This window comes from Aphelocoma coerulescens, chromosome 1A (assembly GCF_041296385.1).
Source record: "Aphelocoma coerulescens isolate FSJ_1873_10779 chromosome 1A, UR_Acoe_1.0, whole genome shotgun sequence".
In the NCBI taxonomy this organism is placed as follows: Eukaryota; Metazoa; Chordata; class Aves; order Passeriformes; family Corvidae; genus Aphelocoma; species Aphelocoma coerulescens.
In genome coordinates, this window is record NC_091014.1 from 9917169 (window position 1) to 9940050 (window position 22882).

At 38.4% G+C, this 22882-nt stretch overlaps 1 protein-coding gene across 1 annotated transcript in view; it reads left to right on the top strand.

The window, feature by feature from the left end:
- The window catches only part of SEMA3A (semaphorin 3A), a 172180-nt gene that overhangs the window by 109980 nt on the left and 39318 nt on the right, over window positions 1-22882 (top strand). Inside the window, exon 6 of the mRNA XM_069035440.1 lies at window positions 1322-1441. Coding sequence (XP_068891541.1) covers window positions 1322-1441 — 120 coding nt within the window. The remainder of the gene's footprint in view (window positions 1-1321; window positions 1442-22882) is intronic.

Sequence of the window (22882 nt, forward strand, 5' to 3'; positions counted from 1 at the left end):
ATGACCATGAAAAATGTATTACCTTAGCTAAAGAAAGAGTTATTTTATCCTCAAACTTGTCTTTTTCACAAGGGACCGGTGTAATATGGGTAGCTTGAAAGTAGTAGTTGGAAGGAATAATGCTTTTTAATTCCATATTAACAGTACAGGGTAGGTTATCTCATTTCACCTACAGATGTAGAACACAGTCCTAAAAATTCATTTTTAGCATTTTTGATTCAGAGTAATTTCATGGACAAGCTCTAGATTAATGTCAGAAAGATATGTGTTGTACTTCGATCCCTGGTTCTTTTCTGTGGGTCTCATTACAATGTCCTTATTATTATTACTGTCTCTACCAGTTGTCAGGTATTTAACTTGATCTGCTCCTTGGAATTTAGACACTCTCTTCCTCTCTCAGTCTCCCCTGTGGCACATCTAGCTGGCTGAGGAGGGACACACTGGGATGAATTTCATCTCCAGCTAGGCTGTGTACGTGCCATTTATGGGCTGAAGTATCATAGGGCAATTTGTAGTTCATTTGTTCACTGTGAAATTCATGGGGGTCAAGGTAGCAGGGAATGATCTTGTTTATTCTCTCCCTTAGCTGTTGCCCTTTTCCAGTACCACAATTACAAAGGTGGCCAAAGGAGAAAGGCATGTTCTGTCTTTCCTGTAAAGTGTACTGTTTTCTGAGGATCTGCTTGCTCAGAAAAAAAAAGAGGAAAGAAACCAAAACAAAACAAAATAGGAAAGGAACAACAAAAACCCCAGCAGCAACAACAAAAAAAAACAACCCAAACCCCAAAACAACAACAACAAAACCCTTAAAACAACCAAAGAAAAAAGCACATAATTTCTATAGGAAAAATTGAAGGGATCTAAGGACTTTCTGAACCAAAAGTGACTGAGCTGCACTCTTCAGTTCCCAGAGTTACATAAACCCAGTAGGTTGGAAGGAGCCTCTGGAGGTCTCCAGACCAAACTCCTGTTCTAAACAAGGCAATTTCACAGTTAGGTAGCTTTTCTGAGGCTGCATACTCCTGCCTGCCAGGGTAGGTGTGCTGGCTGCCGCTGTTCCAGCCTAAGAATTCAAACATATTTTTGGGAAGTGCACCAGCAGTCAGCAGATACATCTCATTTGCAAGAGGTTGCAATTAGGCTCTGCAGTGAGAAATTGGGTCTAATCATCTATTTTCAATGACAATAGGTTGCATATGGCTTGTTGTTTTGTAATTTACTCATTATCCCCATTAGCAAAATATGAACATATGACAGCTTTCTCTGATTTACCATGACTGGAAAATTGAGGAATGTTGCTTACAATTATGTCCTCCCACAGATGGAGAACTGTACTCTGGCACAGCAGCAGACTTCATGGGCAGGGACTTTGCCATTTTCCGAACTCTGGGGCATCACCATCCCATCAGAACAGAGCAGCACGACTCTCGGTGGCTAAATGGTATGTAAAATATACATTTCTCTGGTTACACTCATCCAGCCATTAAAGACTAGCACACAGCTTTGTTCCAGCAACATCTGTGACATATACACTCCTCTTTTATTTGGAGCAGAATTCTGTCTTAAACCAGTTAAACTAATCAAAAGTGATTTATAAAGAAGCATTTTTGGTTTAATTACACTGAGATTTGTGGAGTATGATTAAATTTAAAACACACACAGACACTACAAGTTGGACAGAAGCTCAAGGCTTGTGGAGGCATCAGCCACACATCAACACAAAGTAGCTCCAGAGCCTTGGGCAGGATTGTGCCTTGTACAAGGTTTAATTTTTGCTGGGTTGAAGGGGACACGGCCACATCCAGCAGAAAGTCAATCAGCAGAACTTCTTGAGGAAGCCAAAGTTGTCAGGAGTTTGGAAAAAGAGAAAGGGGTCCTGGGCATTTCAAGCAATTTGGTTTCAAAATATCCAATAGTTCAGCAAGGCACAATAGCTTACATTATTGTATGGATATTACTAATCAAGCCTGTGGTTGTTTATTTGCATGTCTGAGGAGAAAAAGATAGTTTCAGAGAAAATCTGAATTTGGCTTTGTGTACCAAAATACTTTAGAATGCATCTGAGTACTCTAGCCGAGTTCTACTGAAGTCAAATTTCTAATAGCTCAAATGGAATTACACTTGACTTTAGCTATACAAGGATATGAGCATTTTGGAAATGAGAATTCGTTGTCTGAAAAAGCTGACATTTGAATTAAGTAATACTAACTATAGTTGCTGAGTTAATTTAAACTTTAATTTTTTAAGAGTTAACTAGCTCTACTTTTGCTGTACATACTGCTTGCACCTGCACTCCTGTTTTTGAATTCACAAATTATTTTATTCTTAGACATTTTTTGCTCTTAGCCATGTTATTTATGTCTCTGCTGAGGTTCAGGCTTTCTTATGTGGTTTTGCAATTTAGTGCAAACTGTTCACACAAATTTTAATGTGTAAGAGCAGAGTATGTTTTAATACACAGTTTGTTATTAGCTGGTCAAAACCTTGTAGTATCAAATTGGGTGTCACATTAGCTGTATATACAATCCGTTACAACATCAGACCCTGGCTCATAATTAAAACCACAAGATGCTATTGCAGGTTGGATTATCAACTCTATATATAACATACATTGGATACACATGTCATAGAAGTGTGTATATGACAAGTATGGATCTGTATTTTAATATGACAAGTTTATGAATGTGATGTATATCCTGTTAAATTTAGTTTTGCTGTAACTCATGTGACTACTATCTGTCTGGAGAACAGATTCAGGTCTTGCAAACTTAAGTTCTACAGTCTGTGCTTGCCCAGTAACCCAAAAATTTTATTCACTGGGTTATTTTATTATGACAATAAACAAAATTTCTGGACTTCAGGAAACAGTAAAGTACAAGGGTTATAGACATACCCATCTATCTTGATACCTGGTAGAGTAATAATGTGTTGAAGATAACCAACACCAGCTTTTGTTATGATAGTCATGATGACATAAAGCCCAATCATGCAAGCAAAATCTGCTTTTGTGCAGTAGATTTGCACAATGACAGCTGAGTCAGGGGGATTTATGCAGTGGGAAAGCGCAGCCATTGTCCACAGCCCCTGTACTACACTGCTGAAAATGTGCCATTCCTTTGTGGATTTGGTTATCAGTCTTTCAGCACTAAATGTGAGAACTGCTTTTCCCAAATTAGCACTAAGGTTACATCGGACAGGGTGCAGAAACCACAACTGCTTTGTGCTCAAGGTGGGGAGGAGAAGACAGTCACACGTAAAGAGCTGATGAACCTCAAGCTATCTTGAATTTAAGTATTTTTCAAAATGAGCATAAAAGTAGAAAGACAGCATTTTTTGTATCACAAGGTGAAGGTGATTTCCAACTCTTAAGTAACGTTCCTGCGCTATATTTCTGTATTGAAAGTTTCAAACTTAATTTAAAACAAGATAAGAATCAAATTGAAACCTTTAGAAATTACTCTCATAACTGTCCATAATTTAATAGAGAATGATCCTTAAGTACATTTTTGAAATCTCTCTCTCCACTGCAATTTAATACACTTACCTTCCTAATATGGAAAGATTGGCCTAAAATCTGCACTACAACATTCCTATTAAAGGCTCTGAGGCTTTACTGTTAATTTCCCAGTGATAAGATCCTGGCAGCCTTTCCACACAGCTCTCCTAATTTCAGCAACTAACATGGAAATCCAAAAATGATAATAGATTGGGTTTGAAACTCTGCAGGCATTATTATTTGATTATTGTTTTAAATTTGTCTTTTTAAAATATCATTATGAAAGAAGCTCTGTGTTTGCATGTGTTTAAAGTGGGTATACTTTTAGTGAAACAGCCTCTCATTGAAGAATGAAGTGTACACTGCTTTTTTAAAGATCTGTATAAACTATTTTTGAACCTTAAGCCTGCAGACCTTTACAAGTCTTTTAGTAAAGACATGGATTGCTGTGTAGTGGTGGGTTTCCTTTCCTGGTTGCTTTTTACAGTGCGCTTAACCTCAGGTGAAAAACCAGTATTCTAATGGGCATATACTGAAGGCTGCAAACCAACAGTTCTGATCAAACTTAGAGACAAATTCTCATCCCCCTAGAGTTTAATAGCTAGATGGTGAGGCATCCAGTTCTAAGACCTTGTTAATGTTTACTTCAGTCAGAGAAGGAGCTAAACTGCTTTTTCCATACTAAGGCTAAGGTCAGAGCCAACAGGGTGCAGAAAACACAGCTGTTTGGTACCAAAAATGGAGAGGAGAAGACAGTTGTACGTGAAGAGCTTGCAGACTTTTCCCAGAAATTAAGTCTTGCCCTGAGCTGGCATAAAAGTTGGACAGCATTACACAGAGTGATTAAGTTTTTTGGGATTTAAGCAGGAACACAGAGTTCCTACAGAGATCACACAGTCACATTCTGGAGATGTTCAACCTTCTTATAGAAGTTGTATGTTTTGAGGAAGAGAACTGTGCTCAGCCCAAGGGAAGGTGCTGACCAGCAGCTCTTAAAGACTTCTTAAGTCTTTTAGAGATATTAAATACTCACAGGCTTCTAAAGCTTTCATTTTGTATAAATAATTAAACAGTCACCAAGCCAAATAAAACAAGGGAGACTGATTCTATAGCCATGTAGTCAGGACATTCATCTAGAAGCTAGGGAACCATACATCAGTCACTGTAGCAGTGTATATTTAATTGTTGATACAGAGCTGGCCAGATGTGACAAGGAAGCATTTTGCAAAAACACAGTAAAATAAGCTGGTGCTCAGGGAAGTCATCTTGGATATGAAAAGCTGCAGTTCAGTGCCCCGACTGAATCATGTACTTTGATATAAGCCACATTTGTGCACACACCAAACATTACTGACTCCTCTGGTACGTGCATGGAGTTTCTCTGCACTAAAGAAGCTTTGGCAATCTTACTCAGTCCCAGTGAGGGTCGAGAATAGTTTTGAACTTTTGGGAAAAAAATTCTGAAGTTGAAAAAACATCTCCTGTCCAGCTTTACTATAAGGAGCAATGGCCTTGATGTTACACATATATCTTACAAAGTCTTGCCTACAGGCAAGTTTCCCTTTAAATGTGCCATTGCTTCTCACAGTTCAGAGCCATAAAGTTATTTTGAAGAAGCATGGATCATGTCCTGCTTCCATGAACTGCTGCAGCAGTTAAAAGGAAAAGATGAGAGGAAGCCTGAGCAGGTGGGAGCAGCTTCTCCTGGTGCCAGGGAGTTCCCAGCTGCACAGCAGGCAGTGTTTGCTGTCCAGCATCCCCACAGCATTCGTGCAAGGGCTGAGGGCATGGCTGGAGGCAAGAAGGCAGAACTGGCAGTGCAGTCTACCAGAGCTAATGCTGAGCAATGCAAAAGCAATGCACCCAAGGCAGTTTTCAAGCTGAAGATTAGAGGAGTGGAAGGAGAGAGCTTAAAGCTGCTCTCATCTCCTCTGACTTGAGCACAGGGGATCTGGCCTTAAATTGTTAACATTTTGTAAAATGAATAACCATAAACATTTATTTTAAAAGCAGAGCAGGGTTGGGCTGAGAAAGATCTGAAAGGAAATGAAATCACAAAAACTGCATTAAGACAGTATTATGAATCTGGTTTGCACCCCAGAAATACTGGCCTCACTCACCCTCTTTACTAGACCTGGGGTTAAGAGAGACTGTCAGTCTGGATTTCAAGACTTGGCTTGGAATTTCCTTGCTTTTTATGGTTTTTAAACCACTCTATGATATTATTTTAGCATGCTTTCCATGGCTTAATTTTTAAAGTGGAGTAGTAACTGTGCTTAGTCCCCCAAGGTTATTGTCCTTGGTAATCTTTACTTTACGGTTACATAAACAGCTGAGAATTATAGAAGCTGAGTGACTGTTCAATAAAAAAAAAAAAAAAAGTCCTCTTAAATTTAACAGGGTCCAAGGCAGGAAACATGGACTTGATACTCTCCTGGCATTCAAACAGAACTGTAGCCATCACTTTGTTTCCACTTATGGCACTTTGTAGAATGTCCCAGCACTGGCAATACACACACATGATTTTGAATGTATACCTATTGCACAGTAGAGTAATGTATGGCAAAAGAAAGACAAGATTACAGGTAGTTTATAGGATTTTTACCTCTCTAATAAAATGCATTGAATGTGTCAAAATGTTAGAAATTAATTACTCTTGCTGAGAATTGGGTGTGTACATATTCTGATCCTTGAACCCATAATTAGTCTCTGGTCAACCACACCAAACCCTTTCCCTACCTATGCATAGCCACGGATGGCCCCCTGTGATGTGCCACTCCCTTGTCCCTAAATGCCTTCCCAGTTTCCCATTTTCCAGTTCACCTCCTACATATTCTTAATCCAGATATGCAGCATGCAGTAAAATACAGGTAAGCAGATGTGGAAACAGGCTGACAGACCCCAACCATCCTTGCACCTGGGATTGTTTCATTAAATACATCTAAGATCTTTTTGGAGAAAGGAGGTGATGGATGCTACAAATACAAAAAATCTCCGTTAAGAAGAGAGCTATTTAAACAAAGGAGATTTAAAAAGAAAAAGTGTGAACTGCATATGAATTTATTTAGTCTTCAAATTAGAAGTCTTAAACTATGGTGGGAATGAAATCAGAAAAAGCTGCCCAAGAGAAGTAGTCAGTGAGGCAGCCTAGATGGTTTTAGGAGGAACTCAGGTAACATTTTATGTGTTGTTATATAGCACACTTGCCTGACATTGCAAGAGACTACAATGAGTAGAATAAGAAGCCTTTTCCAGGTCTGCATTCCCATGAATTTACAAGGTCATATTTAAACAATCTTATGAGTGAGAACAGTGAGGGGATTTTTTTGTGTATATCATTTTTCTTGCTGTTCTTTTGGTGTTGTTTTTTTTTCCTGTGAAAGGATCTCTTGCATTTAAAATATGCATTTCTATATTTGAACTGCATTAACCAGCTGATATGTCCTATCATGAAGGCTGTAGTGTGGACTGAGTTCCACACTTTCCCACCATGGCTTACAGAGGCATGAACAACTCCGACCCTTGCAGGAACAAAACATGTCCATATATGCAAGTCTCATTTCTCACTCAATACGTCCTCCCACCCCCATTCCCGTTATCTTCATTGCTAAGAATAGTAATAAATAATTTCACAGTGATAAATTCCATGTGTGACAAATGCTAATGTCACCTAACACAGTGCTAGGAAGTGCTCAGAAACTATGGTGACGGTGGCATAATACTGTGAACAGAATGGCACACAAACTCAATTTACAAGTTTTTTTTTCTCCCTTAAGTCTGTAGATCCATATTTCAGAGATTGAGTATGAATTTTAAGTTGTTTTTCTCATTGAAATCTAACAAGCTTCTTCTATATACATTTTTTGTTACAAACTGTTCTTTTTTTTCTTGGAAGAAACGTAGAATTTCTGAAATCACTAAATAAACTATTCTTTCTTATTGTTATTACTTGACTTTTGTCCTGTCACTAATCTGAAATGGTTACAGGTCAGGAAGCCAAAGGCCCTGCTGAATGCTTGACCAGAAGATATTCATGTATTTGAACCAGTTGATTCAATTGAACCTGTCTGATAACTTTTCCCTGTATCTTTATACAAAGTAAGAGAAGCATTTGGTTCAGAAATCAAAGACCAAGTAGCAATTAGAGAATGTACTTAACAGTTTCACTGGATGTGAGAAAGGTCGTGAAGATGGTGGGTGGAGACAACCAGAAATAATATAATCTTCCCGTCAAGTGGCCTAAATGAAATTATTTGAAATCATTCTAGGAAATAGATCTCATTCTCTCTCCCTCCCATGCCCCTAGGATTAGGCAGTTGTCTTCATTAAATGTCACTGCTGTGGAGGAGATTGTTTTTTTCTGTTTAGGTTGAAAAGGTGGTAAAAGTAGCCAAAGGACAGGTTTCAAGGTCAGAGTGGAAAAAGCGGGTAGGAAAGATGAAGCAGCAGAGAACATTCTCCTGGTCTGACTGCACGTTTTGAAGGCTTCCTGACACTGTAGAGAATATGACCTGGAGCAGGAAGACTTGCCTCAGTAAACGTATTGGTCTGAGCTATAGCCACAATATGCTTCAGGAAGTCAGGATACTAGTTAGTCCAGGAACCTGACTTAGGATATGTGTGTATTACATGGTTAACCATGAGCTTGTTTATGGGTTTTAACTTGGTCAGCTTACTATCCACACCAAAAAAATGTAATAGCTGGGAGCGTAGATTAGAAGCCATGCTTTGCTGCAGTTCCTTCATTCTGTGACTCTTTATAGTGCATATAAGATCAAAAATAATGGGAGAGCTCAGAGTTCTTTGTTCACTGTTTCCGCTGGAGACCAGAGAAGTTGCTCTGCTGCGTGTAGTACAGTTTTAGGAAAGAAGTTCATGGCTCTCAAAACAAGCAGTGTGGGATATGACCCCAGTCCCAACCAGATCACTGCAGCATAGTCTTTCTTAAAAGAGACTTGGCAGTGATGTCCAGTTTGAGATCTGCACTCACTCTTGTGCACTGAACTGGTCTATTGGTGATGTGCCTTAAAATTACTAAATTTTAAGGGTTTTATTTAAATTGTGAATTGAAAGGTCAACATATCAACATATATGAGGTTAACAGCCCAGTAAATCCTGATGAGTCTCATGCTGGGGGAGATCTGAGAGTGCAGCCATTCCCATCACCTTCTCTGGAAGAACAAGCTCTGGGTAGATGCTGGATGTGGATAAACCAATGTATCTCTGTACTGGGAAAAACTGGTAATCTCATTTAGGTGTTCAGATTCAAATTTGATGATGCAGGTGAATTGCTTTCTATGGTCCTCCTTCAGAAGAACAAACCTGACTCTCTTCTGCCTCTTTCAGCAGCAGGAGCTGTGTAAAAATCCATCTGCATGAGCACACTCTAGGAGTACATTCAGTAGGAGTAGTGCAGCTCTGTGCCCTTCTCACACTGGTGAAAAACACCTGCAATTTTCTGATTATCAATAGTCCCAGTGATATTCTATCTCCTCTAAAAAACGTCTTTTTCTTTTCTTTTTTTTTTTTTTTTTAACCTAAGATTGATTATTTTTTTCTATGGATTTTTTTTTCCAATAGATAACTTATAGAGTTGGCAGGGGATGGCTTTGTAAAGTCATGGTCTGTCCACCTAAGGTGACAAACTTAGTATATTATTCAAGCAGTGGCAATAACCTCTACTAGAAAGCTTTGTGTACTACTTTCAGTTAGTGTATGATTAAAAAGATAATTTCTATCTATATATTTATCTATCTATCTATCTGTTACTCACATGCATCAGTTCATAGGAAGACTCTCCCTTTTCCCTGGAGATAAATCTCAGTAGGAAAAAAAGAGTCATTTGTCCAGAGCAGGTGTAGTGTTCAGGTTCTAAGTTTGCATTTTGCTTTGCTTTAGGTATAGAACCTACTTTAAGTTATACAACACCAGTTTCTTTGTAATTATCATCTTTGCAGAGATCCAAATCAGCTTAAGCAAAAGGAAAGTTCAGATTAGGTTGCAGGATTCCAAAGACAAAGCCTCTGTGTTATAGGCCTTGCAAATTCAAGTAGGTTTCCCATGATCTCTGTGAGAGCTCATCACAGCTCTGTTGCTTGAAAAACAGTGACTTTTAACTACCAAATTGTGCCTCCTTTCTTGTTCACAAAAGTCACTAACCAGTTTTTCAGAAAAGTTAAGCAGAAATCTGCTTGTAGGAGTCACACAGCAGAATACTAATTGATTTAAACAAAGGAGGAGTGGGTCTGTTACAGCCCCCTTTATTGGGATATGACATACATCTGAATTTTCTTTTTGCGTTCTTGTGTTATTTTTGTTTTTTTTTTCCTTCTGCTCTAGCCATCAATTTAATGAGTGTTGACCCTGTCAATACCAATTTCCTCTTCTTGGCCACCATGTTCAGGGTTTGGTGGGCATTCAATAGAGATTTACTGTTGACTGGGTAATTTGAGTTCATGTGTGTGGTGAAAAATTAGTGAGGAGAATTACCCCGAAAAGTGGATGCCATGACAATGCATGTCACCATGGTGTGACCAGCTCTGCTGACATAGGTTTCAAAAGCTCTCCCCCTGTGAAAATGGGGCCTGTTTGCAAATTAATTAGTTTCTGGCAGCAGCTTGATTGTTGACCCAAAGTTTGTAGAGTGGAAAAACAATCAGATTAGTGTGTTCAATATAAAGGCCCAGCGCGGTGCTCGAGTGCAGTTTGCCAAAATGTTGAAGCCGTGAATAGAGTGAAACAAATTCTTTTTTGAGAAGCCAAGGCAAAGGTTAAGTGTGATGTGACTGGAGCATGCTGGCCATGGGGCGGTGGGGAGAGAATTAAAGGTTTCAGCCACACAAAAATAGAGAGTGCTGAGCGAGTTGCATTGAATTTAATGAAATTCACAGCTTCAGACGCAAAAGTGCTTGGCAATGTTTTAGTCTGTGTTAAAGGGAGAAATAAGATGGCTTTGTTTTAAGAAGTTTTCTTTGTACATCCATGTTGGACACCAGGGACTGAGCCTCTAAAGAGTTTTAGAGACACTTCCTGAGCCTCCACGCTGTTTCTAAGCACCTGCAGACTGAGGTTTGTACCAGTTCCTCCCACTCCCCACCACACACTAACTCCCTTTATCTCTAGTGATTCAATCCAAGCTTCCCATTCATCAACTCCAACATTTGGGCAGGGTTGTTCTTTTAAATAGTGCTGGTGTGAGGGCTCATGGACAAATATATTGGAAATCCATGCTTGTGAATAAATGACTGGCTAAAGCTTGTTATCCAGGTAGTGAGTCAAAAGATAGATTCTAAAAAATACAACAGGCCATATCTGTAGCTGACAAAACATGACAATGACCCATATGCAGCCAAGATCTGATTTCTACTCATTACTGTGGCCATTTCATTATTACTCTTCATTCCTTCAATGGCTATTTTTTTATATATGTTTACCCTTCATCATCCATTTTTGTTATTCACTGTTATTATCACTCTTGTAATATTTCCTTTGTATCAAACAATTCCTATGCATTTTAAAAACTATTGTTTTCCCACTATGACAAATAGAAAGAAGGAAAATACCAACTATTGTGAAGGAGCCCATGTTCATGGGCAGTTGAGGTATCTTCACTTGGACCAGTGTCTTAGCCCTGTTGGCCTGGATCAGAATGCCTGGCAGACCCAGAGGAATTGGGGGACAGAGCTGCTGAGCTCAAAATATGAAGGGTGCCACACAGCCCACCACATAGCCCCCACCCCATCAATTAACTGAGGTGCCCAGCAGAGTTAATGATACGAGGATACAGCCCCTTAGTCTGTTCCCACCTCTTTCCCCATTCCATAAAATTCCAATTCTTAGCCTGCGACCTGTGCAAACTCTGTGATTTGTTCTTGGTAATGGGGCTGAACCTACCCCCTTCACACTAACATTCCTGAACCGTGAATTGCTTGTCCCAAAAGGCATTTAGTGTTGCTTGCAATTAACACAACTGATTGCTCAAAGCCGGCACCTGAGGTGGCATGGAGCCAGCTGGAAGCATAATTGGCTCCTTAGCTGGAGAAACATCCACTTCACAGTGGAGTCTGTGATGACGGAATTATTAGTTCAAAGTAAGCCAGGTATGTGAATACCTGTTCTATACATTAAAGCCTCCACTAGCACTAGACACAGATGAATTATCGCAGACTCAAAGCCTCCCTTTCTCTCTGTCTCCGGAACTTCCCCTTCTCTTTGTTCATGAAATCGCACACATTTCAGCCTGAATATTTGTAAGGCTGAGTAATTGCTTTTGTTCTTTGGGTTATTTAATTACAAATCTCAGTAGATGACAGGTCCTCTGCTCTAAAGGAAGACATCACATTTGCACAGTTACAGAATCCCAACACAAATGTGTGTGGCAAATCAGTGACTGCAGATTTATTCATGCCCTCTGGGACCTGCACTGCCTTTTCAGCTTAGCATGCAATATGATTTAAATTACAGCTTGTGCAGAGCTGTGCCTTGGGATTATACTCCATGTTTCCAACTGTTTATAGTTCAGTGAGCTTTAACCTCTGTGATTCTGAAAATTAAATAATGTCACGGCTGATATCAAACTGATGGCTGGTACTAGATTACTAAATACTGTGTAATATTAAAAGCCTATTTTTACAACAAAGTGGAAACGTCAATGTATTTAAAACAATGATAGCACATTCAGGTAGTTCAAGAACACAATTCAAAAGTTACCCTAGCCAAGAATGGCAAAGCTAATATTAAACTCCGTTATCAAGGATATTGTTTCAACTCCTGTATTTAGCAGAGTTGTGGCTCTGGACTTTACTAGAGGAAGACTTAGCCTAACACAGTGATTTGTGATGAGGTAGACACAAAGAGTATGTAAGATCAAGAAATATAGACAGAGCATCTGTTGCAGTTAAATTCAAATTTGTTAATTCCTTGCAGAAGTTTCATTATTTCTGAAATAGTGTGATATATCAAATGTTACATCTTCAAGACCTTTTTGTGCTGTAATTGTGGACATCTTAATATTTCTGTAGCCTTTGAAGAGGAGCAGAGGAAACACCCAATTAGAAAATTCTGTATTTAATAGGACATGTAATTTCCCATCAGATTATATTTCATTATTTGCAGGGGTTTAATTGATGTAAAAACATTTAGTCATTTTTCTCTATTTAGTTCTGCAAACCCACGTTTCCAGGATAGAAACTGTTCCAGTCCCACCTGAGCCACTTCACCATGTCCCTCCCCAGGCTCCATCAGGCAACACTGTGAAACAAAAGGGTGAAACCGATGTCACCATCAGCAACATTTAGGCCACAGAGCCTCATTCATGACTGTGTTGTAAGGAAGGGGGAATAGGAAAAGGAAAGGACAAATGGGAGAGTCAAATGGATACTTATTTTTCACTTGTAAAGGCATCATGTTGGACTAAATAACAGAAAACAAACAAAGAAGAATTCACACAATCTCAGTTATCAGATATGATGGACAGATCACAGACACACAAAATGTTTGATAAATGGTTCCTCGATTGAGTTTTGACATTGCAGTATGGCCTGAACTTCCTATTTTGCTGCATTGCCAGAGTTGCTTGTTTTTCCCCTTGATCTTTAGAGTGCCCTACACTACTTATTTCAGGCTTCTGTGTCCAGCTCTTAGTTATCAAAGTGGTGTCAGAAATATCCCATCCCTTGCTATTACATTGGATTCCATGGGCTTGTATAAATTCACCCTTTTTAAAAGGTGGCTGTTAAATTTGATTTTTTTAAACATGTAGCTGAGTGCTTTTACATACCATACAGTGAAAAAAAAAAAGATATGGTAAAGTTTATACTAACATCTAAGTGGTCAAAGTATGCAGGTGATCACTAGCTAATAGTTGATAACCAGAAGCAGTGAATGCCTCAGATGATGTGCTGGTGTACAGATAACATACAGTGTTATTGAAATGTGGTAACTTTGCTTTTAAGAATCTCAATATCAGTCTCAAATGTAGTAGCAGTGCTGTACAAAAGACTATTGAGAGTGACCCACCAAAACTGAGGCTGATAAGCCTTTTTTGCTGTTTTCCCTCTATTCTGAGATCACTGTATCACTGGTGTCTATAGGCTGAATGTTTCTGTTGGTGAGCTGCCTTGTAGTGTTACCAGGGAAATTATCTCTTTCAAAGGCAAGGGTTAAACTGTTAGTCTTTGAGAATACCATTTATTGTACAATATGCAGCAGAATTTGATGTTCCAGAGCACTTAGAGCTGCCACAAAAACACGTGAGTAAATGAAGACAAAATAGTTCCATTTCTGTTTTACCTTTTAAAGTGATAAACTGGCCTGTGTTTTTGTTACGTTCCTGGATTATGGAAAAGAGTCTTTTTATTATATCTTTAAATATGTATAAATTTAATTCCCTCTTGGTAGGCTTTAAAGATTTCTGTTCAGGCAAGTGCAGCAAGATTTGTAGGAAGATTTTGTTAGAGAAGTTGGCATAAGCAGAAACAAGAAACTTTACAGTGACAGCTTTTTTACAGATGATCATTCAGAAAAAGCAAAAGAAAAGTTACTTTAAAGACTAGATTGCATATTTTTCCCATTCAATGCACAACTCTTATGAAACAGTTGCAAGCATTCAGTGATAATACATTATCTGTATTATCTGATATATGCCATATATCTGAGGTTTGGTGTTTATTGATTCTTTTACTGTTGTTTGAGCAAAATTCAATATCCTCATAAGTAAGAAGTGTTCCACTGATGTCAGTGAGATTATTCATATTTCCTGAACTCTATGATAACATTTGTCAGACTGTAAAATTTGGTAGTCATGGGGCACAGCTCTCTTCAGTTGCCCATTTCTTCGGTCTCGATGTCCTGTTCTCCTGTTTCTCTAAAGCAACTTTCAGTAAGGGCAGAAAAATGCTCCATGAGAGGGGAAGGTACCAAACCTTTCCATGTGGTATTTTACATGGATTTGTGAGTCATCAGCTTTTTCACAAGACTGTGTAAATGGGTTGTCATTATCAATACTCAGTTCTGTTCCATGTTTGACATACTGTCAGCTTTAATATTTTTTTGTCAGACCTGTGTTATTTAAAAAAAAAAAAAATTCCAGTTTCCCATTTATTACAGGACCTATATTTTTTACTACATTTCTTTATTTTATTACTTTTTAAATACTTCTGTTAAACTTTCTGCCAATTCCTCTCCCTGCAGTTTATGTATCACAAGCAAGTGTGCTGCAAAGTCCTCCCTCGCTGCTTTTAAAAAACACTAAAATTTTGAGTCTGATACAATGAAATTTTCATTCTTAAAAGTCACAGACATTACATCAAATATATCTGAAGTGCTGTCAGTGAATAAATAAAAAAAAAAAAAAAAAGAAGGGTTTGTTTGTACAGAATTAAAGTATGAACCAAGGAAACAGTGTTTGAGAACAGCTTTCTGACTGTGTGGGTACTATTGCAAAACTTTTCTGTCTGAAGCAACGTCACAGTTTTCATCTCACCTATGCTATCAAATACTTTTTTTTTTCTTTTTTAATGAACAGAACTAAGTTTCACATCAACAATAAATGACTACATGATTTCATTATTTCAGTTGTGTAAAACTGTGCTAATACCTTATGTTGACTGAAGCTAGATCAAGTTGGAAACACACATTGTGCTCACATGACTACTGAAAGAGGTTGTCATAACTGATGCTATCACACTGAATACCTCAGGTTCTGCTGAGGGGTTTTGCTTCCTTTTACAGATGCCTTACTGCATTTTGTGTTGCTGTGCTACACTGACATATGAGCTAAAACCAGTCATTCACCCAGCCCTTTCCTCAGTCTTTGTTGCCATCCCTCATTAATCCTACTTTAATGGATTTTGTGTCAAGTTGCTTTACACTAGCTGTAAAAGTTCATTATACCGACAAAATGTTTCTCAGATTTTGACAAAATTACCTCAGTTCTTTAGCCAAATCTAAAGGATTTAACAAAGAAATTAAATTACAGGAGATCAGAAAGGTTAGGTAATTGCTACAGGAGTGTTCTCTACTGGATGACTCCTTGGGAACTGGTGTGAGCTGATGATCATTTCCAGATGAATGAATATCTCTCACTGAGAGTTAAGACTATGGTAGATACCTGTCCAGTTTTTGATGTGACATCAGGGAGGAGATTTTTTTTTACAGCTACACAATCTCTTCCACACACTTCAAATTGAACCTGGCAGTACAAAATTTGGAGGTTTTCTTCCTGTTTTCAAAATAGATGATTTTTGTCACAAAGGACATATTTATTCACTTTTTAGGCAGAAAAAAGTAATATTTCTGTGGACAAATGGTTCTGTAGACAGGGTTATGCACTGCATGGAGCTGACAGAGAAATGTTAGGAATTTAGCTTTCAGGAGACACAGGCTGAAGATATGCTTGTGGTTCAGCTTTTTCCAGTCATACTGTTGAGGGCTGTCCCATTTTCCCTACACTGGAATATGTTTGCCATGTTAATCTCCAGCTATTCCTCACACTCAGCCAGGTATTTGCCTCCTGCAAAGTGCTGTGTCAGGAGTTTGGCTGATGGTGCTGCAGCATGTTCTCTCTGCCTTCAGGACACCTTCTTGCACCCTTGATTTCCAGGTGGCAAAGAGGAAGAATATTCCACCAAGATATAGACGCACATCTCTCAGCATTCAGAAAGGCCTGAGAAAATCACATTAGTGGAGAGGAACAGGTTTGGTTTCTGGCTTTTAGGATCAACTGCCATAAACTGCTTCGGCATCTCCAGGGACTTGTGCTTCACCTGTGAATTTTCAGAGCTTACAAAAGGCAGGCCTGTAGCATGGCTGTATATGCCAAAAGTCTGTAACATCCCAAATCAGAAACATCTTTTGTCTTCAGTGCCTCCACGCTCCACTTCCTCCCCTAATACATCACTTCTTAGCATAAAGACTCTGGTATTTAGTTCTTGTCACTCATCCAGAGCTCTAAAGATGTAGGTTACACAGTTAAGGCACAGGCTTTCTGGTCTTATTTCCAAACATCAATGTCAAAAACTTCAGATAAATGACTGAGAGAGGAAGAAACAGGTTCTTAGCTGGAACTCTCATTAGCTTTAAGAAATACAGAAAATTGAGATTAAAGTATTCCTAAATGGAGACAATGTGCTGCAAGCCTCACTTTCTGTTCTGTGATGGACACTAGTTTTCTCAATTGCCCAATTACTCTCTCTGAGGGACAAGTAAATAAGTTTAAAATTAATTGTGTTGATAGATATACGACAACCTTAAAACATAGTCAGTAATGGAAAAGAGGTGTTATTTTTGCTTCTTTCTCTGTAAGGAGATAATAATCACCTCTATTAAATTAAATGGGGTGGATAGATCATAAGCATTGTTTTGTGAGAAATCTAATTTATGTTGAGCATTAAGCTATAATTTTACTGAACTTTTGTATTCACTTTTCTTCACCGTATAATTAGTCTTTAACAGGGAATCAAAACTATTGTTGTCTCTTTAGAACAAAGGCTTCAGAAACTGATAATTGCATCAGAGATCAACATTTTCTCCCTTCTCTTTCCTGTGGGAGCTAAAATGTTATTCCCAAGGTATGTTCACGCTGAATTATGCGTCTAAGGCAGAAGAGATGAGGGATCTTGAGGTGGTGGCATTGTTTTGGCAGGTATTAAGGGACTCATTCACCCTATGCTAGAGGTGCTGAGTACCCCAAACTGAGGTTGTGCTCCTCTTACTGTCATTTTGCTTTGCATCACTGCCAGCCCCCGGGAGGGCACCCATGGCTTGGTCCCCAGCCTGGTCTTGTCAAGTTTTCACTTCTGCTAGCTGCCCAGCCAGCATGGAGCCTGAATGCTTTAGGATGTTTTAACACACTTGCCGTTCTTTGCTTTTGCCTCAAATACAAATCAGTAATTCCTTAAAAAAACAGTCATTTTAATTCAGTTTTAATACCTCTCACAATGAGAATGATGCATAGATAACACTTATGGTCAAGCCACTGTAAAAGCCACAAGGACTAGAGTCCTGTTGCTGTATGTGTAAGTGTACCATTGAGATGTAGAAGAATTTACACATGTAAAAACATGGTGTGCCTTTTTTAATGCACGTCTCTTTGTGTGTTACATTGCTGCTGCACCCGTGTATTGAAATGACAGAAGAGTGATATGTTGTTGCTACTTTTAATACCTTTCCTCCTTGAAAGTCTGTAATCTCCTTATGTCACACAAGTCACCACTGAAGCATAGCAGCTGGATTCTACAGAGGAAGGGTTTGTTGGTTTTCTGGGTTTTTTAATTATGAAAAGAGTTTTGAATAAAATAAAATACAATAAAATTAAATTTTTAAAAAGTACACTATTGAAATTAAAAGAAGTCTTATTAAACCTTATACTTATTAGCCTGTTTTATAATCTGTGACACCAAAATTGCCTTTACTAATCTTTGAAAAATTAATAAAAAACAGGATATCACTTCTAAGAAGGAGAAACCGGCTGACATAACTAACACACTACTTTAAGATCATCTTGACTCAAAGATAAACTGCTTGATGAAGATCATCAGTCTTTAAGACTCTTTTCTGATGGAAATTTCCATTGCAAAATCAATGAGGGACCATAGGGCTTCTTACCTTGTAATAGCTGCTGACAGCTTGATCATGCATGGCCTGCATGCCACACATCCTCCTGACTTTGTAAACAGCGTCTTTAAATGACATCTCTACTCTGTAGTCTGTCCTTTCTATGTTAGCATTTGACAATAAGTTACCACAAAACCCTCACATTAGCTCCATAATAGCCACAAGTTGTCCCTTGTGCAAAGAGCATTCCCACTTTGAGGATGTGGTCTGATGCCATCCATGTTATTGAGGAGCTTCACTGGAAGCAGTGAATCCATGAGAGCTCTGCTGTGTTTGCCTGACTCAACAGCAGCAAGTGGAATGTGAAAGTTGAGGAATTTAAATGAAGGGACTTTAAAAGAACACCACTAAAAGCTTTGCTGTTTTGTAAACTACACTTGAGTGTGTCAAACCACAAACCATCTTAGCTCTCTCATCACCACGTATTAACAGCTTTGTCCTCTGGTGACCTTGCCGAGGCAGAGGCTCTGCTCTGCACATTTGTGACTGGAGCTGCAAGTCTCCTCTCTGTGGGTAGTAGGGCTCACTGTGAGAGCAAGTCCAGATTTTCTGAGGATAGTGTTTGGGTCTCCGTGCTGGATCTCAGCAGACAGGCGCTGTACATGGTTATGAAGTCTTGAGTAGCTGTCTGATTTTGTTGTTAAATTTTTAATTTCAGCTTCTCTAGTCTTCCTCTCCTCAGGGTCCCAGTCACCCTCCACTACTTTTCATTAAATTATAGCAATTGCAGTTTTACTGAGCATAAAATTTCCCTAGTTCCCTAAAATTCTCTTGCTGTGAACTGATAAATTAGTAATTTTGACCGTAAATATACAATAATAGGGGCATCCAGTTCAAACTCTCTACAAAACATTTCCTAAGAGAACTGCCCTTTGGCTCCTGTCAAGTGATGAAGAGATGACCCCAGCTTCTGTTCCTTCAGCTTACTCAATCTTGACAGCTAAAGGTAATTTCTGTGCCTTCAAGTTTATAGATCTTCATTAAAATGCTAATATGATTCAGTTAGAAAGCCAATTTCTGACTTTTATTGTTTCTTGCTCTTGGGGCTGTGTGTGTATTTGTGCGGTTGTTGCTGCTAAAGAATAACATTTGTTAAAGAACCAATGCAGATCGATTTACCTTTGCTTTTCCTCAACCTGAAATGCTGAGCCAGGCAAAACATGTTTCCATTACTTAAATAAGCAAACAATGGCATATAAATCATAGAGGCAGCTGGACCAAGGTGTCATTTTCATAAAGAGCCAGGTTTCTCAGGGAGGACAGTTTAATGGGCTGCTGCCAATGAAACGTCTGCAGAGCTGGTAATTGCAGGAGGGTGCACAAAGTGGTGTACAAAGGTGTCATGTGGGATCTGAGAAATGGCACCACAGCCAAGACAACTGAAAAAAGGAGACTGAAAAAGGTGTGGGCTTTAATAATTTGCTTCTTAAAGGCTGATTGTTTTAAATAAAAATATAAGTTTTTATTTTTAGCTTGTTCATTTTGGCTGCAAGATCAGAGAAGTGTTTTTAGTTGTTATTTTATTTTGATCGTGTTTATGCTGTGGCTTTGTTTCTTCTTTGATCATGCTTAAACACGTTTCAGAAATGTTTGTTTGATGTATGCTGTTTTTTAAAGCTCTCTTCCACATTGTCTGCCTGTGTTTTTTTAAACCAATGAATCATTGCAAAATATTGCTGTCAAATTATTTCTTAAGTCCATTTTCCCAAAAACAAGCTTTCTGGACTTTCAGCCAATGGGAGACTGCTTTCAAACAAGAAAGTGTTGAACTGTTGTAATAGCATTTCTGAGGGTTTCATGGATTGGAGGCAGTTTTAGGGTTGCAGAATACTCCATAAGTCACACTCAGAAATTTGAAGTTTTCACCTACCCCCAATAGCTGCAGTGCACTGACTTTTACAGTTGTTACTGGTGGGTTTGGATCAAAGTCCCACTTCCTCTTCAGTAAAACTTGCTTGAAGTTCTTTCCAGCATTTCTTTTCTGGCTGTGTTGAATGTATGAAATAGGTCAACCCTGACTGAATTATTTTAAACTTCCCATGGGGACTCCTTGATACCAAACCTGTTTAATTTTGCAGGGTAAGGCAGGGCAGTCTTGATACTTGAACATACACATTCATGGATGACATTCTTTCTTCTGCTGCATGGGTAAGCAATTAGGAGAGTCAAGGAGAAGTCCCTAATTCCCTCATCTGTGGATATCTCCCTTCCAATCCTCAAAGAAGAGCAATAAAAAAGTGCTGTGCAGTCCGTGGAGAGGGCTGTGTTGCGTGACTGCAGGCCATCTGGCTGATTGATTCATCAGGACCCTCAACAGCCAGTAGTGAGCATGGTCTGAAGCCCTGGGGTTAAATGCAAGTGTGCATCAAGCCTTGGGCAAGTTAAACAGCCTCTGCACTAGTGAAACAATAAAGAACACACTACAGATCACTGGTTCACACCACCCACTTCATAGCTTTATAACCCATGAAATTATCAACCACTTTTCTCTCCCTCTCTCCACACATGGTATCATGATGTTGTTTCTGTAACCATTACATTCATTCTGAACAGAAATTAATCTATTTCTATATGCAACAGAACACATGTAGCCCGTTCTTCCTTTATTTGCTTCACTGCACAGACATAGATCTATTACATGGAAGAGGGGGAAAAAAAACAAACACCACCAGGTAGCAAGAGCCAGGGACCTATAACATGAAGAACCACTCTTTATTGACTAAAATGTATCGATTTAACTAGATGGCAAAGCAATCTAAGGTGTGCTCAATAAGAAACATCAGCGTTGTTCAAAAAAAACATGTTCCATAACGTACAATGGATGTGTTTCTAAGATGAGGCTGTGTGACTACTTCATTTTCAGGCATGTAGTTAGGATTATTAATCACTAATTAAAAATCTGAATCCATCTCAGATGAGCACTGGTAAGAAGTGCCTACAATGCATACTCTGGCTGTGGCATTTATTTTATCTCACAACCCTCTTCTCAGCTGTCACTCTGACAGAATCATTTGAAACACATATTTTCAATTTATTCAACTATTTTTCTGTAATTGTTGTGTCAGTCCTGCTTTAATACGCAAGTGTCTTACTGTTTCTAGGTTCACTTGCAAAATTATGAGAGGGAAAGAAAAGAATAATAATATGCTAACCGAGGGCAAGTTTATATAACCAGTGCTATATCAGCAATATTTTAGACTCAAATGGGACTCCCCACAGTATCTTCATAGGCCAATGTAAAGTTAGATTTTTGATGCCTGATAATATAGTGATTTATTTTAGAACTTGATATCTTGTGATTTTCAAAACCCATTGCGCTAGAAATAAATCATTCAACCATTTGGGAATGTGTTTAGGTTTTGGTTGAATATTATTTTTTACCCTTTTTCATTAAGATTTTAAGGATGTAAAAACAACTGATTCAGAAAAGAGGTTCTCTGGATCCAGTAGCCAAAAACAGTGTCTTCTAATGGGTATCCTCTTTCTCTGATGGATCCTTCCCCAGGCTGCAGTGCAGACATTTTCAAACTGTAGTTTTTGTTTCTTGAGATTCAAGTTGCATGCAAAGACTTAGTATATCATATAAAAAATAGTCTAGATATTATTTATCTTGGGTCTCATGTCAGTGTACCTTGAAGGCTATTAAATGCATGCTAGAAAGAAAGGAAGCACATTTAATAGCTTACATTACTGGGGTTTGGGGTGGAGAGCTTAAAATCTCAGCTTGTCCATATTTTCAGATGTCTAAAAATGTTTATTTTAACAGACAATAGGTAGTAGACACAGCTTCACAGAGATCTGTTGTGTGGCCTGTGTTATTCAACATGTTCATAAATAACCTGAAAAAGAGGCTGGATGAGAGGTTGGGTTTTTTTCACATGAATCTAAGTTATTCAGCATAGTGAGACAAAGGAAGACTGTGAAGGATCACAAAAGGATCTTATGCAACTGGGTAGCTAAGCAATCAAATGACAAATTAAATTATTCTTGATGAATGATGTATTGATAAACCTCGGGGAAAGCCATGAGGAAAACATGCCTATCTTCACATATAAAATAATGGGCTGTGGACAGAGCACCACCAATGAAGAGTGAGATTCTGGGGTTATGGCACATAAATTCCATGACAATTTCAGATTACTGCTGAGGATCTGTCAAATCCATTTTAAATGTTAGGAGTTAATGAAAAAAAAAAAAAAAAAAACCAACAGAGAATTCAACAAAGAGAATTGCTACAGCCCTTGTTAAAGAGCATACTAGTCTTGAACACTAAGCATTTTTTCAATATAGGAATTGAGAGGAGCCAAATGAAATTATTAAGATCAATGTTCAAAACAAAAAATCAGGAGTAAATTTTAATTCATTACATTGTATACGTGAGGAACAAATTCCAAAAGGACATGCTGAATGCTGGAAATTTGTATGAGTTCAAGAAGAAACTAGACAGATAACTGGATGAGAAATCTATTTAGAGTTAACTAAGCACACAGAAAGCAACAAAGCTCAGGGAATCAGCTACACCGAAAACAATTGAAGGAAGGGACTTTATTCTTGGAGAGTATTATTTGTATTCACCATATTCTTTCTTGTCTTGAATAATTACTTCTGGACAATCTTGGACCCTACTGGATCATCCTTCTGTACTCTATATATAGATGTATACACACACACAACTACATTAGAATATATACACATATATACACACAGAGTACATAAGACACACACACACACTATTATGCAGTATCTACTCATATAATAGAAACATCTAAACTT